Below are 493 nucleotides of genomic sequence, written 5' to 3' on the forward strand. Positions count from 1 at the left end.
TGTCAACATGATTAGTTGCAGCCTTATATAATTCCTGCAACTTCCCAAGATTCATTCAGATACTGTTACTTACAGGAGAGGCCGTGAAGATGGGGGGGTCTCGTTCCTTGGACCAGGTCTTGCTTAACATTGACCACATTCAGCAGAGGCACACGTGGGACTGCGGACTGGCATGCATCATGATGGTGCTTCCACCTCTGCAGCGCTCTAAGCTCTCTTCTAGTCTCTACCAGATATGTGAAGAGGAAGGCTTTGACAAGAGGTAATGATTTTTGTGCATCTAGCTATGTGTTGATTAGTTAGAGAATTACGGGATTTTTTTTGATGTTCATTTTTTATAATAATGCTTGTTGAAGAATTACGATGGTGCTATATTAACAAGTGGATGTTGTTTTATGTGAAATTGTAGGGGGAAAGGAGGTTAAAATTAGGAAAAAAATTGGATTTTTATGAAAAGCGAGAGCTTGCAGACTTGTGTATATGTATGTGTTTC

The 493-nt window shown here is 40.2% G+C and overlaps 1 protein-coding gene across 1 annotated transcript in view; it reads left to right on the plus strand.

Moving 5' to 3' along the window:
- The window catches only part of LOC119590925 (protein GUCD1-like), a 2,598-nt gene that overhangs the window by 253 nt on the left and 1,852 nt on the right, over positions 1-493 (plus strand). The window contains exon 2 of the mRNA XM_037939663.1: positions 76-262. Coding sequence (XP_037795591.1) covers positions 76-262 — 187 coding nt within the window. The remainder of the gene's footprint in view (positions 1-75; positions 263-493) is intronic.

Source organism: Penaeus monodon, chromosome 28 (genome assembly GCF_015228065.2).
Source record: "Penaeus monodon isolate SGIC_2016 chromosome 28, NSTDA_Pmon_1, whole genome shotgun sequence".
Taxonomy (NCBI): domain Eukaryota; kingdom Metazoa; phylum Arthropoda; class Malacostraca; order Decapoda; family Penaeidae; genus Penaeus; species Penaeus monodon.